Source organism: Larus michahellis, chromosome 1 (genome assembly GCF_964199755.1).
Source record: "Larus michahellis chromosome 1, bLarMic1.1, whole genome shotgun sequence".
NCBI lineage: Eukaryota > Metazoa > Chordata > Aves > Charadriiformes > Laridae > Larus > Larus michahellis.
This window is the reverse complement of record NC_133896.1, coordinates 71512284-71526188: the sequence shown is the minus strand read 5'-3', so window position 1 is coordinate 71526188 and position 13905 is coordinate 71512284. Positions and strand designations below refer to the sequence as shown.

Sequence of the window (13905 nt, the reverse complement as noted above, 5' to 3'; positions counted from 1 at the left end):
GGCATATATATCCTCTTCATAATTCCAAAGGCAGAATTTCAGCTCCCCTGCACTATCCCTTTCCTATCCCCATTTCAGTTACTTAATTTGCATTAAAAAAAAAAAAAATCAGATTCAAGCTGGCATATTTAGTTCCTAGCAACAGACGCAGTGAGAATACTACAATCCAGAATTTAATAAAAGAGCTGGCTGTGAATGGGTTTGCCCTTTCAACATACCTGACAGGCAGGAAGCAATTACGTGAAATTGGTAATTAAGAAAGAAAGGGAAAAAAAAATAAAAAAAAGAATAAAAGTAGCAGGCCTGGATATTGACAGCTATACAACTATTTGAATCCATTAAGTACCAGCTTCTTATTTCTTGCATTTGAGTGGTGTGTCAAAATGTATCCGCTTACAGTAAAATCAGCAAACGAAGTTCTCCTGAGTGGAACTTACCTCTGTAATAGAAGAGACACAGATCTGACAGCACAAACCACCGTTTCTTCCACAACTTCATTCCGGTACTATCCTGTATTAATCAAAGTGATCAAGTAAGAACTTTGAGACCATTAATAGTAATAATTCATAAAGTAAAATGTGTAGTACATAACTGTGGTGGTGTGCTAATAGTTCATTTTCTTGGCTAAGATATTTTAAGCATCATCACAGACTTGACACTGCAAACAAAGACCATAAGCCAGGGAGCCTGAAGTTAACATGATTCAAGAATACATGAAAGACCATTATTTTAGCATGCTAGATGACTACAAGCTACAGTTAAATGAAAAAATTTATACTTTTTTTTTTTTAAAAGGATATGAGCAAGGTAATATTTGGGATACATCCTCCTTTGTTTTCTGAAGAAACTCTCTGTTGAACTTCATCTTCTACTAACCCTCATATATCTCGAGCAAATTTCTTCCCCAAATAAAGTTTATTCCTAAAGCAATTTCATTTTCTTTTATGCTTATAACCAATTTACACTGCACAACTCAGAATGAAAGACTGCCACCACTACTGCAGTGTAAATAAGCCAAAGCACTGCAGCGTGCACATCCTAGTAGAATCAGATTTAATAAATATGTTAATCTGTTCCAAGAAGAAAGGTACGTGTGAATTATCAATATTCTTGTAGTAAATAGGTTTTCTGACAACCAAGAAGAGGGATTCTATAATGAAAAACTGTGGGGTGGGGTGGGTTTGGTTTTGGGGTTTTTTTGAGAGAAGTCAGCATAATTTTTAGCCTCATATTTCAAGCTCTGCTCTTTTTGGGGTGGGAAAAATGAGCTGAAGGAGGAAGAAGAAAGAGTAAAGCAAGCATTAACTAGGAAATATTATTCAGAAAAAGTTAAAAAAAAATCCTATGCCGCAGACATTTTCATAAATAGAGTAACTAAACACTTCTATAGCGCCTTCCTTCTGAGGACCTCAAAGTGGTTTCACAAACACTAGTGAAGTCTGGAAGCACTGCCCGTAGCAGTCAGCTCCTGTGTCACAGCTGGCAAGGCAGACACAAGGAGAGGAGACTGCCTTCCTCACCCCACTGACAAGGTCACTGACTCAGCAGCGGATTAGGATGCCGGACCCTTGGCCCAAAAGACACTGGCCATAAAAATCAAACATACGATGTGAAAATGCCCAAACTTCTTCAGTACAAAGGATTATCCCAAACTATCAGATGACTTTCTGAAGAGGCTATTACACAATGTTACATTTACCCCAACACTCGAAAACGCCAACAGGTTTCTTCTACACAGCCACATGTAAAATTCTACCAGCAATGAGACACGCTAGCAATGATCTTTCGGTCTTCTTCAGACATAGCAGAGGCACACAAAATGACTCTGTGGTTCTCATATTTTAAATTCTTTTATCCTTTAAAGTACATCCTCTCTACATCAGTGGATTTACTAATTATTGTCTCCTCTTGATTGTGATTATGTCATGATATGGTAACAGAACGTTCACAGTAAACACCTTCCAAAAAGAGTTGAATCTGGACTTAAAAATTAGAGAACGGCATTACATACAATGAGACAGCACACCCTGAATCAAACAAAACTTGCCATTCTCTGTGATTACACAAACACATTAAGAAAGTTATCTTACTATCAAAAAGAAACCTGCACAAGTTTTCACTGTAAATTTCTGAAGATAGGATCTGTTGCTAAAACTCTTGACTAAACTGGCTTTCAATTACTACTACTACGGAAACATACAGCAACCTCTTTTCTTACAAGAAACATGACAGCATTTAAATCATTTTACACATACACCCTGTCCAAGGGTATGCATTTTGACAGTGAGGTGGATTGAAAACTGGTTGAACTACCGGGCCCAGAGGGTGGTGATCAGTGGCACCACTAGCAGCCAGCTGCTAGTGGTCTATCCCAAGGGCTGACACTGTGGCCAAGACTATTTAACATCTTCATTAACGACCTGCACACTGGGACAGAGCGCACCCTCAGCAAATTTGCAGATAACACAAACTATGAGGAGTGATACACCAGATTGTTGTGCTGTCATTCAGAGGGACTTGGACAGGCTGGGAAATTGGGCAGAGAAGAATCTCGTGAAGTTCAACAAAGGGAAATACTCAGTCCTTCATCTGGAGAGGAACAACCCCATGTACCAACACACTCTAAGGCTGATGAGCTAAAAAGAAGCTCTGTGGAAAAGGACCTAGAGGGTCCTGGTGGACAAGCAGGTGATCACGGGCCAGCAATGCACCCTCATGGCAAAGGCGGCCAACAGCATCCTGGACTGCATTAGCAGTGTTGCCAACAGATGGAGGGAGGACATCCTTCCTCTCTACTCAGCATTAGTGAGATCTAGCTGGAGTGCTGGGTTCAGTGCTCAGCTCACTGGTACAAAAGAGACATGGACATATGGGAGTGAATCCAGCAAAGGGCCACAAAGATGATTAAAGGATCGGAGCATCTTTCATATGAAGAGAGGCTGAGGGAGATGGGACTGTTCAGTCTCAAGAAAGGGCAGTTCAGGAAGTATCTTATCAATGTGTATAAATACCTGATGGTACCTGATGGAAAAGTGTAAAGAAGGTGGAGCCAAACTCTTCTCAGTGGTGCCCAGTGACAGGACAAGAAGCAATGGGCACAAATTAAGAAACATGAAATTCTACCTGAGCAGAGGTAAACTTTTTTATTGTGAGAGTAATCAAACACAGGCGCAGGCTGCCCACACAGGTTGTGGTGCAGTTTCCATCTGTGAAGATATCCAAAAACCGACTGAACACAGTCCTGGACAACCTGCTCTAAGCTGAACCTGCTTGAGCAGGGGAGGCTGTGCTGGCTGATCAAGACGTCCCTTCCAATCATCATAATTCTCTTAAAATATAGCTACTGTTTCTTCCTTAGTAAAATAATACAATTGTACACTAAAATGGACTTGGCAATACAAATTAAGAGTGCAATTTTTAGGGAAGCAACATCTTTGTATTACTTTATATGCTGAATATCCATGGTTTGACATGAAACAAGAGACATAAACCAGCAAGAATCTTTAGAACATACCAGTAAGTTAGTTCAGGTACATAACCACATCTTTTCATACATTTAAAACTCACTACAAAGGACCTCAGAATGAAAAGCCTAAATCTAACTTATTCAAAGTAGGCAGCAAAGTATCATCAAACTTACGTGTTTCTTATAAGGGGAGATTTTTGTATTTACATGCATGGCAATAAAAACTTACGTAACAGATACTTATGTGCACAACCACCTGTGCTATAATTCAGACTTCATATTTCAATCAAGTTAATTGATTGTCTCTTTTAATTAAAAAATCCAGAAAAAATTACTTCAGGAACAGAGTGACTTTTTTTCCATGCTAAAAAGTTTAGCAGCCCCAAAACAAACCAAAAAAGTCTCTCCCCACTTGGCATCCTTGTCCCATGCCCTTTGTGTAATTTTAGAGAGAAATATGTTCTGTACTTGTCTGATTCCCTTACTCATGTCAGAATGTTAACCAATAAGTAGCTTCTTAATTAAAATACTATGTGTCAGTTCCTCACAGTTTATAGCTTCACTCTGCTATTGCTATCATTGTATTTTATGCAAATGGTTGTCTTTTGTACATCATACACCTTACCAAAAAAAAAAAAAAAAAAAAAAAAAAGGAAAACCACCAAAAGAAGGGGGTGAAGAGGAGGAGAGTACCTGTTTGTAGAGCCAGCCACGTCTGACAACTGGTGCATTAGGATTTCTCTTTATTGAGTTTGATCTCTTTCCGAAATTATGAACCTTCTTTGAAGATCGTGATGTCTAAATTGAATTGAACAGGTTAAAGAAAACATGACATCAACATCTGTTGAAAAATCATAACACATTTTCTTTTCTTTAAGATCTTTTTCTTAAACATGTTCCTTTGGGGGACTGCAGAATACAAACTGTATTCCTTTTTTAGATAAATAATTATTATGATGGTTCTGCTGGATTCAGCATTTCTTTCTTTTCCTCTGCAGAGAATTTAAAGACAAATCCCAAGACAAATACTTAAGGATTTTTTTTTTTTAACAAGAGAAACCAACCAAATGCATATGTGACCTTCTTCTAAGGTAGGGAGAAAGCCTAACCTACACAGCTGTAGAAAGAGAAGTAAAACTAACAGAACTATTATTACTTATGAGAAATTACATCACCTGGGTAAGAAAATTCTACACATTCTTGCTTCCAACACTGGTGCCTAATACATGAAAACTTGCTCAGTTGTCAACAAAATATAACTCGCCCTTTCCGAGCATATACTAAATTTTTTTTATTCTTTCTTCCCTCTCAATAACCTTCCACTCCATGATCTCTTAGCTGGTTTGAATATTCATTATTTTACCTGCTTGCTCTAAGGCCTACTTTGAATCTTTTGCCCTGAAACTCCAGCGCTTATATCTGCTGTTGTTTATACCTTTTACAAGCTTATGGCGATGCAATGAACACAGATGATTAAGAGAAGTAGGATAAATAACCGATTCTAGATTTTATCCTCCTTCTACTTGAATAACCAAAAGAAATTGGAAAAGGCTTAAAGAAACATGCAGTGCTTTGCCAATTCACACTTCATTCTTTTCAGCCTACATTTAGTCAGTTTGTTCTGCAACTAAATGAGCTGAACGTTTACTTGTGTTTTACATTCCGTAAGAATTAGTGCCTCGGAGACCATGCGATGCGATACAGCAAAGCATCCCACTCTGCAAATGAAGTAAAGTTCAAGTAAGTTTTTTAAGCTGTGTTCATGGATCTGCTCCAAACCTACCGCTTGAATTGAGACAACATAATCCCGTGCTTCAGCCTCCCCATCTCTACTACTGAGACTAATTACAAGGCTATGCAAAGTTCCTAAAGGAGGAAGGCTAAACAAACACTTGGGTTTTCTTGCAAATTAGGGATGGGGTTTCTCTGTGGAAATTCTCTCAACACGCATTAAGAGAAGTGAGTTGGGTTTTATACATGCTTCAGAGAGAATTCCACAGTAAGTTAAAAATCATAAACTGAAAACTGCAATTTAAAATGATGTGCAGCTTTTGGCAATGATACCATTAACTGAAGAACAGAACATAGCTTAGCCAAAAAAGAGTAACATTACAAAAGCTATGTGTATTTGTCTTGAGCCTATAACACAAGGAAATGAAGTCGTTTTGTGTTTCTTTTTTGAAAGAATCGGGAGGGAATATAGAAACAGAGTACTTTTAATTTCCCTTGGAGATACAGAAATTTGACTCAACTCTGTTTGGAAAGGAAGACAGAGCGAGCAATTGAAAACCTAATTACAAATAAGAGAAGAAAACCTTTCATATTTTCATCTGAAAAATTCTACCAGTGCAAAATGGACAAAAGTTTGTAAGAAGCCAAGAGAATTAGGACATTCAGCTGTAAAAAAAGAATATACAGAGAACCCATAACAATCCAGAATACATTATAAAATTAAATTTACATCCCTCTCGGTTAATGTGTATGGCTACTACACTGGCATATCACACACAAGAGCTGTGCCAAGATTTTGATCAGAAGTTATTTATAATACTCATACCTGCTCTAATATTAGGTATTAAAGGTTCGAAACCTCTCAAGAGTGTTCCCAGACTTCCTATGCTCGTACAATGACTGAACACATTAAGGATGCTTCTGAAAACACAACCAACCACAAGTACTACTAATGCCAAGTCTGCTAACAAATTCAGATAAAATACATAGATATCTTTTAGATAGGTCCGATAATAAACCATATTGACTCCAACTTCACAAAGTTCTAATGGGTTAATTATACATCTTACCAACTGTGAATACAAACTTCCATTAATTAAACAGAGTATCACAAGTGCTTTCTAATTCCAGTTAATACAGAGAACACTTTAGATGACTCGTGATTATTTTACCACACACTGCATAAAGAGAATAACTCTTCACAACAAATTCTGAGCCTCGAGACAATGAGTATTTTAGGATATTGAAATACCGTAGGTGTATATATGAACTAATTACGAGTTCTCAAACTTTTTAGATCACCTCCTCCTCTTGTTACGTCTGGGATCCCTGGCCATCCCATGTTCTCTCTCACACATATCTAATTATCTCAAACTGGGGAAACAGGAACAAAGGGGGAAGAAAAAAAAAAAGAACTGAAGATTCAAATACTTTTATTCCACAGCACTAAAAATACAGGACATATTGCACAGCTCCAGATTCTGGAGCAGGCAAAAAGAAAAGGAGGATAGTAAACAAAGGGTCCAACTACTAATGACTTGCTGGAAGGTGTAGAAGGTAATAGAGCCAGCAAGCTTATAGTCACATCTGGTACCATCTGACCAGTTCTAAGGAATGGTCCCAGCAACTGCGATGCCTCCAAAACCAGAACCTACGGGAGGGACCCTGTACAGTTCCAGTACTGAGAAAGAAGCCAGGAAGTTCAACCAGTGACATTCACTCTTTCCCAAACCTGAAGAAAACACTGGCAGGGTTTTGAACTCTGGCCAACAGACCAGTCAGTAGCTGGGGCTGCACACTTCATCAGTCTGCAAGCTGCTCTTCTCTCTGCTTAGATGGTAAGGGACACAGAATTTATGTGAGGCTTCTTCCCCAGTTTAAGAACTAGTACAAAAGCAACGAATTAATTCTAAACGTATTGCATCTATATTTGAAAAACATGGGTTGAGAACCTTGCTGATAAGGAAATTTTCTCCATGTGAACTCAAAGACAGGAAATCTAAATCTCTGTTACTTTCAACTTCTCTTTAAAAATATGTTTCCAGTCTTCAAGGCCTACATTACCTTCCAAACCACAAACCAACATGATGCTGCCTTCCAGATTTTATAGGCAATTTCAGTGCCTTCCAATGTTGCAGTTTTCCATGAGCTGAGTGGGTTTCTGCCTCACCATTTTAGCTTGGACCAGGAGGTTGCTCTGGAAACAAGTCTCCCAACCATTCACTCTCACTGTGTTTTGGTTTGCGTAGTAGAGCAAACCAGATTTATTTCAGATAAGACTAAAATGTAAGATGTACAAGGAGCACTACTGGACTAGTCTGAATGTAAACCATGAAAACATGGTACAGATGTTTGGCCCTGAGCACCAGTACTGCCCTTCACACTGCTTCTGTTTACCATGCTGGTTGCTAATGTATCTCATGACTATTACTCCAAAATTTCTGGCTATTACTCCAAAATTTCTGGCTAAACTGAACCCTGAGAAGGCATGTATGGCTATACCTAAACTAGCCATTTAAAGCTGGACTGGCTTAAGCACTGTATGAAATATCTATAAACAATGTGATACATCCTAGCTGTAATGGAGACAGGAGGAGCTCTGCAGCAGCTGTCTTGGGCTAACACTCCATTCTACTTACTGTGAGAAAATTGTCAGCCTTACTCTGCTGATAATCAGGACAGCAATGAAGAGCAGAGGAGAGGAATCGTGGAGGGTGACTGGTAATATGACTGATTTTACACACTAAAAAGCTGATTCCCTGAATGCATTTCAGGACACGTAATCATATTTGTCTAGGTAGTGATTTTAACAGCAGGGGAAAAAAAAATAAAAAAAGAAGACAACTACAAAACCAACTTCTTAATTTTAAAAAGAGGGGTGGAAACTTATACCTCTGTAACAATCTCAAGTTTATGTAGATCTTTTTCACAGTCAGAGGTCTGTGCTAGTGGCTTCAAGTTTACAAATGCACTTCAAGCTAACAGGGAAGAAGCAGCACTTAACAGAGCTGTAGTGTGTTAATTGGCCAGCATAACATACACAGTGGGATTAGAAATAAGACTTTTATTGGGGAGAGACTGATTTTCGTCTCACCACGTATTAGCCTTTAGGCAGCAGCACCATTAGACTCCAGTGAGTCCTTCTGCCACAAAATTGAAACTTTTCCATGTTCCGCATCTATTTGGGATCAATTAACATTAATGAAAGGGAGAACTTATTTCTATACCCCTCAGCTGTCTGAAACTGTAGTGGTACCACAAACTTTTCTTCCATTCCTCATTACTTGCCAATATCAGGTGTGTTCATGAATTATCTCTGAAAACAGGAAGACCTAAAAAACAGGTGTGGCAACCACATGAAGCATTCTTCTGCCCTGTAATTTACTCTCCTCACCGATATTTTACCTCTGTCTTACTGTACTGCAATACACAGAGCCCCTACATATTATATTCAAAGTTTGATAAGACAGCTGAGGATTTCAGGTTCTACTGTTGGGAGACAGGAATAAAAACTAAGAAGAAAATCAGTTGTTGTATCCAGGTACAACCTGTGGGCGATTTCTATATAGTTACCTTTAAAACTCATTCAATTAATTAGCCTTAAATAACCACCAGAAACCACTGACTAATATTAGCTGTGGCTCTATTTTGCAAGCATTCATCTTCTGAAAACAAAACGTTGCAGTAATTCAGACAAATTTATATTTGAAAACTGATGTACAGTAATTGTACATACAGTCATAGTAACCATATTAATATTTTAGAAGCATTTTAATAACTAGAACAGACAGAATTCCTTCTGAAGTAGAACAAAAGTCTTTTTTCAAAATACAGTTATTTCCACATGAAGCTAAAGTGTCATTAATCAATGAACGTAACAAAATTACAATAACCGGGCCATAGCACTCCCAGTTTCCACCTAGAACACTATGAAATAAACATGCTAAAGGGCATTTTAAACTTTTCTTTTGAAAGCAGAGTGTGAAAAAATACGATTGCAGAACACGTGCTCCTAAACTGTCATTTTTTCCTATGTTTAATCTGAGAGTGCTTCCTAGTTAGTTCATTTTCTGTGTAACTATTGCAATCTACATCACTATTACAACTCTAACAACGTGATATCTTGGGTTTTTGTTTGCTTGGTTGTTTTAGGGCCTAGCTGGTTTTGGTTGTTTGGTTTTGTTGTTGTTTTGTTTTAAATTGACTTTCCTGTATGGACTTATACATATACATATACTTTATAAGTTGTCTGTGACTTTTTTTTTGTTTACCCCCAGCAACATGGATAGACTAAGGCACTTTTCTCATTAAATAACAGTTTTCTAATCTAGGTCAAGGATATTGCCAGCCTGATGAGACACTTAAAACAACAAAAAAAGATTTCCAAAACACACTTAAATAAATCTTACAATGTTTACTAACACATGGAAATTAAATTATTTTAATTCAAGTTTCTGAAATTAAGGAATTTGCACAGTTAAAACACATTCCAAAGTTTATTTTTCTCTTTCAGGCTGGATTAATCTGCTGAAAAGCACCTCTCAGGGTTAAAGTTTTCAGTGACCAGCAAAAGTATGAGGCTTTTTTCCTTGTTTAAATGTTAATTGCTGGGTAGAAAAGATTACAGGGCTCTTGTTTGTCATCACTGATCAAAGTTGTTACTTTGGTGTCCTAGCAAACTTAAGGAAATTCTTAATTTCGTAGCAATTGTACTTTGCTTTTGCAAAAACTGTCCAACAATTGAAAAAATGCATGCAGCAGCCTCATCAGGTGTATCCAATAACTTAAAGTAGATATAATTCAATCCCTCACCTCGATAAACACCTGGGCACTTATTTTCACCCTCTGAGAAGTTGGGTGAATGAAGAAAATGGGACACAAATTCAGGTGTGCTAGGAATCTCTACGACTTTTCCCAGGATTTTTTTCCTACTAAACCAGGACTTCTACTTCTGGTCCAATGACAGAAAATGATGTCATCTGCCTTTTTATTTTACCATAAGGTCACCTCACATCTCTCTTGTAACTACTTTTATGAAATTCTCTGTATTTTACCTGGAGAAATATAGCCGATTGTTTGTAATTGAGCAATTTCCATAACAATGCTTACCCAGATGCCTGATCAGGCACTCAAGATTTTGCTCATTCACACTGATCGGAAAGGTCAGATTCTGTAAACAATTTAAGTATGTGCAAGTTATAAGATCTGAGATACCTGATAAAAATTACAGCTTCGGTGACAATTTGTTTCAGACACCTCAGTTTCCAAATTAAACACGAAAGCAGCCAAGTGTCCTGAAAAATATATATGCTTTGTTTCGCTTTTTCCATGGAATACTAATATATCGCACTGTCTAGCACCTTGTGGAATAACTGAATGATTTTAATTTTAATTTAATTTCTACATAAAGACTTACTCTGCCCACAGGGCTCATTGGATGAGCAGCATAATCTGATGTCAGATTATAGTTAGTTGCTTCACATATCATGCTTATTGGTCGCTCCTTCTTTTCTTCAGATGTCATTGCTGCAGCAGTCCTGAAAATAGAATATATAATAGCACAAGAACATGCTGTGTGTGCAGACTGCTATTAAAAAGCACCCCTAGATGTATCCTAATACGGCCTGCGTCCTACTTTTTCAATTTGAAAGCAATTCACACTTCATTGCAAAGTTACCTCCACTGTGTTTTAAACTTAAATCTATTACAGATGAATTTTAAGACATTTTAAAATAGGATTTCTCTATTAGCGTAAGGTGTCAGTAGGAGGAGAAAAAGACAGGTATGAGCATGAGATGGAAACGGGAAGAACTGCACTCCAAAGACCCACATGGCTTTATCCCACTTCAGTGAGAACACGCACATTTGTGACATTTCACATGTTGCAGTTCTGCTGGTGGTGAGCAAGACACCAAATATCCAGCCACATATAGTATCTTAAGGTCACATATGACTTCCATGCATAGCTTATCATATTATCATGTATTCTACAAAACTAATGCAAAGACAGCAAAACCAAGTTGTTATCCAATGATTCAGAGAAAGTGGCCTAACTGGCCAAGAAAATAACCAATTGAGGAGAAACTATCAGGCAAAATGTGAGAAAGGCACACGATTGTCCCCAAGTGATTAAAAAATGTATGCCTTTTTGGAAGTTTATTGGATTATTATTTTACATATAGGTCGGTTGCTAACACTGCAGAATAAGTAAAGTGACAAGTAGAAATCACACTGCATAAACATAGTGCATTTCTATCATATGACTAAATTTGGGCTATGCTTTTTAATCTTAAAAAGTATTTAGTATTAAATATTTAATACTACTTTAAAAAAGTTAAACAAGAAAAACTTTATACATGCTAGTCTGATTTGGAAAAAGATAAATTAAGTATTGCAATTAAGCAAACACCGAATCTTACTTCAATATTAACAAGTTTTAAAACATGTATTTTATGGACTGAAACAGATGCCACTTACTGTTCATTCACAACAAAAATACAGTTGTCCTGTGATGGCTGTCCTGTTACTGGATGTTTGCAGGTTACTTTTCGTTCATTATGACTGCGGAAGAGAGATAAGAAAAATTATTAGGTAACAATATATTTATTTTCCAACTGAAGTGTATAAATCCAGTACACCAAGTATATCAGCCTAGCTAAAACAATTATGAATATTTCATTACAGCATATAAGAATGTATGCGTATACACACAAACACATATATGTACGTATACAAACTAACAAAAAGGGTGATAAGCAAGTATTAAAGAATCTTCATTAATACTCTGGAAAGAGATGGAAACATTGGCACTGGGTTGGTAATAGTTTTGAATTTAAAAACGAGAGCAGTAAGAGTGTTCCTAGTCCATATATGATCACCAATTATTCACTTCAGCTAAGTCTTTATATATGAAATAGGATTTCAGCTAGACAGGGACAAGTTAAACATAAACACTCTGTAAGGGGAGACTACCGTAAAAGCAATTGTCTTCTAGCTCAGAACATGAAGTTACTAGTTTAAAATTTTCCGATAATACCAATAAATATTCAGTGATTGGAAAACTGTTGCAATCGCAGTTCCACTTTCTTTTGCTGGTGACTTTTTTAATTCCAAGTGCTACTCCCCTGCAGCGATCTTGGGATACCTTCAAGTAGCAGGGAGCCTGCCGGCTGAGGGCTTCACCCTCATCAGCGCAAAGCACTCACTTTGCAATATCTCGTTTCCCTGAACTGCAGGTGTTGCTACATCACAGCAGCTCCCACAATTTATGAGAAATTGCCAAAATTCAACAACTACCAGCTGCTGCCACTCAAGAAGGAAATGGTTTGACTTGAGCCCTCCAGCCCTAGAGGGGAAGGAAGAGAAGAGGCGGAGGTGCCTTTACTGTCTACCAGATACGTCCGTCAGCTGACGGTTATATCTCGTCCCTGCACAAGACCAGGGCTTCTCTACCCCCAGCTTCCATGCAAGCAGCAGGGTCTCACACCCAAAGGCGTGGAGCTGGCACAGCAGCAAGACTGTGCAACCACGAGAGGCGACGGTGGCTGAAGCGCAGTCATCCCCTCTGAACTCTCTGGCCCCGACACATAGGAAAGAGAGCAGGAAAGCTGCAGTGACGAAATTTAAACCTGGTTCAGCAATTAAAAAACACACAAGCAGGAATAAGACTAAGAAAAGGCAATGAGTATATAATGGAGATGCTTTGTTTGGATATAAGCCACGTGCTTCAAAACAAACTCACCTCTTGTTTTTAACGCTTTAATATTTATAACCAAAGAAGTATAGAATGCAAAAAAAACCCAGTATCTGAAATCAGCACTGTAAATCATGAAGAAAATAATTCCATTTGATAGTGTTTACTTTTGCAAAGAATATGTGATGACAATCTTTTTCATGTAAGGTATCTTATATAATACTATGCCTTTCTTATCATAAGTTCAGCCCTGAAAAATACTCTTGGACAGAGAACAAACCTGGACACACACAAAAAACGCGCTTTAAGTTGCAAGAGGTGCAGAACAACAAAAGTTTTGAATGGCACTTTATACTGAACACCTACTTCTTTTATTGCAAATTTATTTAACCTTCTTAGCTTTCAAAACTGTGTAGCACAGTTCATCTTGCAAATGTTATACTCTCTACCCCTCCCGTTTCTTAAAACAAGAGTAACTTAACAAGACTCTCTTAATGTTCCCCAGGTTTCTTGAAAATTCCTTTGGATCATAACATTTTGCAATTATGATGCATTATTGATTAAAAGTTACCTCCAAACAAAAGCCTAATAAAATATTTACACTATTTTCATGGTCAATGGATAGCTCGATAAATCTGCATAAACCCAAAGCACGAGTTTAGAAAGACAGCACAATTCTTTGCATTTTCATTACTTGGTTTCTAAAAACCTACTAATACCTAAATGGGTAGGCATGTTATGGAGCTTAACTCATGAGCTAGCAAACGCTGGTACATTATCTTCACACTAAATTCAGCAGAATTCTCAGTTTAGCTTCTGAAGAAGCTTCTGTTGCAGAAATGCATCCATTACAACGAGGGGATAGAAAAGAGACAACCTGAGTAGCCTGTGCCATTCCTAATTGCCACAATCCTACGATGCCCTTCAAGTGAAAATGGCCCAGATCGAAGAGAATTAAAGGTCGAAACACCCTGAGGGGTTTTTTGTGATTCCTCTTTTTCTTCGCTTCCAAAAA

The 13905-nt window shown here is 37.7% G+C and overlaps 1 protein-coding gene across 18 annotated transcripts in view; it reads right to left on the bottom strand.

Moving 5' to 3' along the window:
- Window positions 1-13905, bottom strand: part of PLEKHA5 (pleckstrin homology domain containing A5) — a 175227-nt gene that overhangs the window by 59312 nt on the left and 102010 nt on the right. For all 18 annotated transcript variants that reach the window (XM_074585769.1, XM_074585687.1, XM_074585738.1 and 15 more), the window contains exons 4-7: window positions 11675-11758; window positions 10614-10734; window positions 4160-4264; window positions 438-510 (exon numbers count right to left, since the gene is read on the bottom strand). In XM_074585769.1, coding sequence (XP_074441870.1) covers window positions 438-510; window positions 4160-4264; window positions 10614-10734; window positions 11675-11758 — 383 coding nt within the window. The remainder of the gene's footprint in view (window positions 1-437; window positions 511-4159; window positions 4265-10613; window positions 10735-11674; window positions 11759-13905) is intronic.